Below are 846 nucleotides of genomic sequence, written 5' to 3'. Positions count from 1 at the left end.
CAACCCCTTCTGAGGGAGAACCAGCACTGGGACCCCTGAGTGTCCTCTCACCTGTCATCACAAGCTCTAGTGGGTCACTGAGCTCTGACCAGCCAGCGGGGCTGCTGTAGCGGCAGTGGTATCGCCCTGCATAGTCCATTGTCATGAATTGGGTGGAGAACTTGGCCTTGTTCTTGATCAGAAGTGGATACTGTCTGTCCCAGGGAATTTGGCTTCCCTCTTTATGCAGCTGGTACTCCAGGCTCTCGAAGGTTCCCTGACACCAGATGGTCACAGGCATATTCTTTGCAATCACAGAGCTTGGCTCAGGCCAGATAATGGGCTTGGGGAGAGTCCCTGCAAGGCAATCAGAGGCTAGGTCCAAGAACGTTACTCCCTCCAAACCCTGCTCCCAGGATAGGGTCCTCACAGACATCTCCAGAATCATCCTATGGATTTCTTCCATTTCCCTAGTGAATGGATGGGGCACTGCAGAACATAAGGTCACTTGATCTCTAGGGTGAAGTAGAGGGTGGGGAGATGGCTGGAGATGCACTCACCTGTCAGTGCTGCAGTCCTGATGCTGAGCCCCAGTCCTGGAAGAGAAATCCCTCTGAGAGCTTTGTCCCTGTATCCTGAAAGATCCTCTCCTTCCTGCATACTCCTGATCCCCTGGGGTCTGCCAGTGGACTCATACCCAGCTGAGGGGTACGGTCCCTTTCAGAATGGAGAGTCCATTCCCCATTTTCATCTCTCACCGAGGCTGAGCAGGGCTGTGAGCAGGGGGGTCATGGTGACTCCTGGTTAGCAATCTGAGCTGTGGTAGTGTTTGGTGTGGCTGTTTTCTGTGGTGCAGAAAGACAGGAT

General features: G+C 53.7%; 1 protein-coding gene across 1 annotated transcript; it reads right to left on the bottom strand.

The window, feature by feature from the left end:
* Positions 1-51: 51 nt before the first annotated feature.
* LOC103728277 (leukocyte immunoglobulin-like receptor subfamily B member 4) lies at positions 52-825 on the bottom strand (the record flags this gene model as incomplete). Its single annotated transcript, XM_008826353.3, has 3 exons — positions 738-825; positions 540-575; positions 52-336 (listed from the first exon to the last, which is right to left on the bottom strand). Coding segments are annotated over exons 1-3 (355 nt in total), but the record flags the coding sequence as incomplete, so codon positions are not given.
* Positions 826-846: the final 21 nt, after the last annotated feature.

Source organism: Nannospalax galili, unplaced genomic scaffold (assembly GCF_000622305.1).
Source record: "Nannospalax galili isolate Female #2095 unplaced genomic scaffold, S.galili_v1.0 C48281583, whole genome shotgun sequence".
Lineage (NCBI taxonomy): Eukaryota > Metazoa > Chordata > Mammalia > Rodentia > Spalacidae > Nannospalax > Nannospalax galili.
Note: the sequence above shows the minus strand (reverse complement) of the source record. Positions and strands in the feature narration are given on the sequence as shown.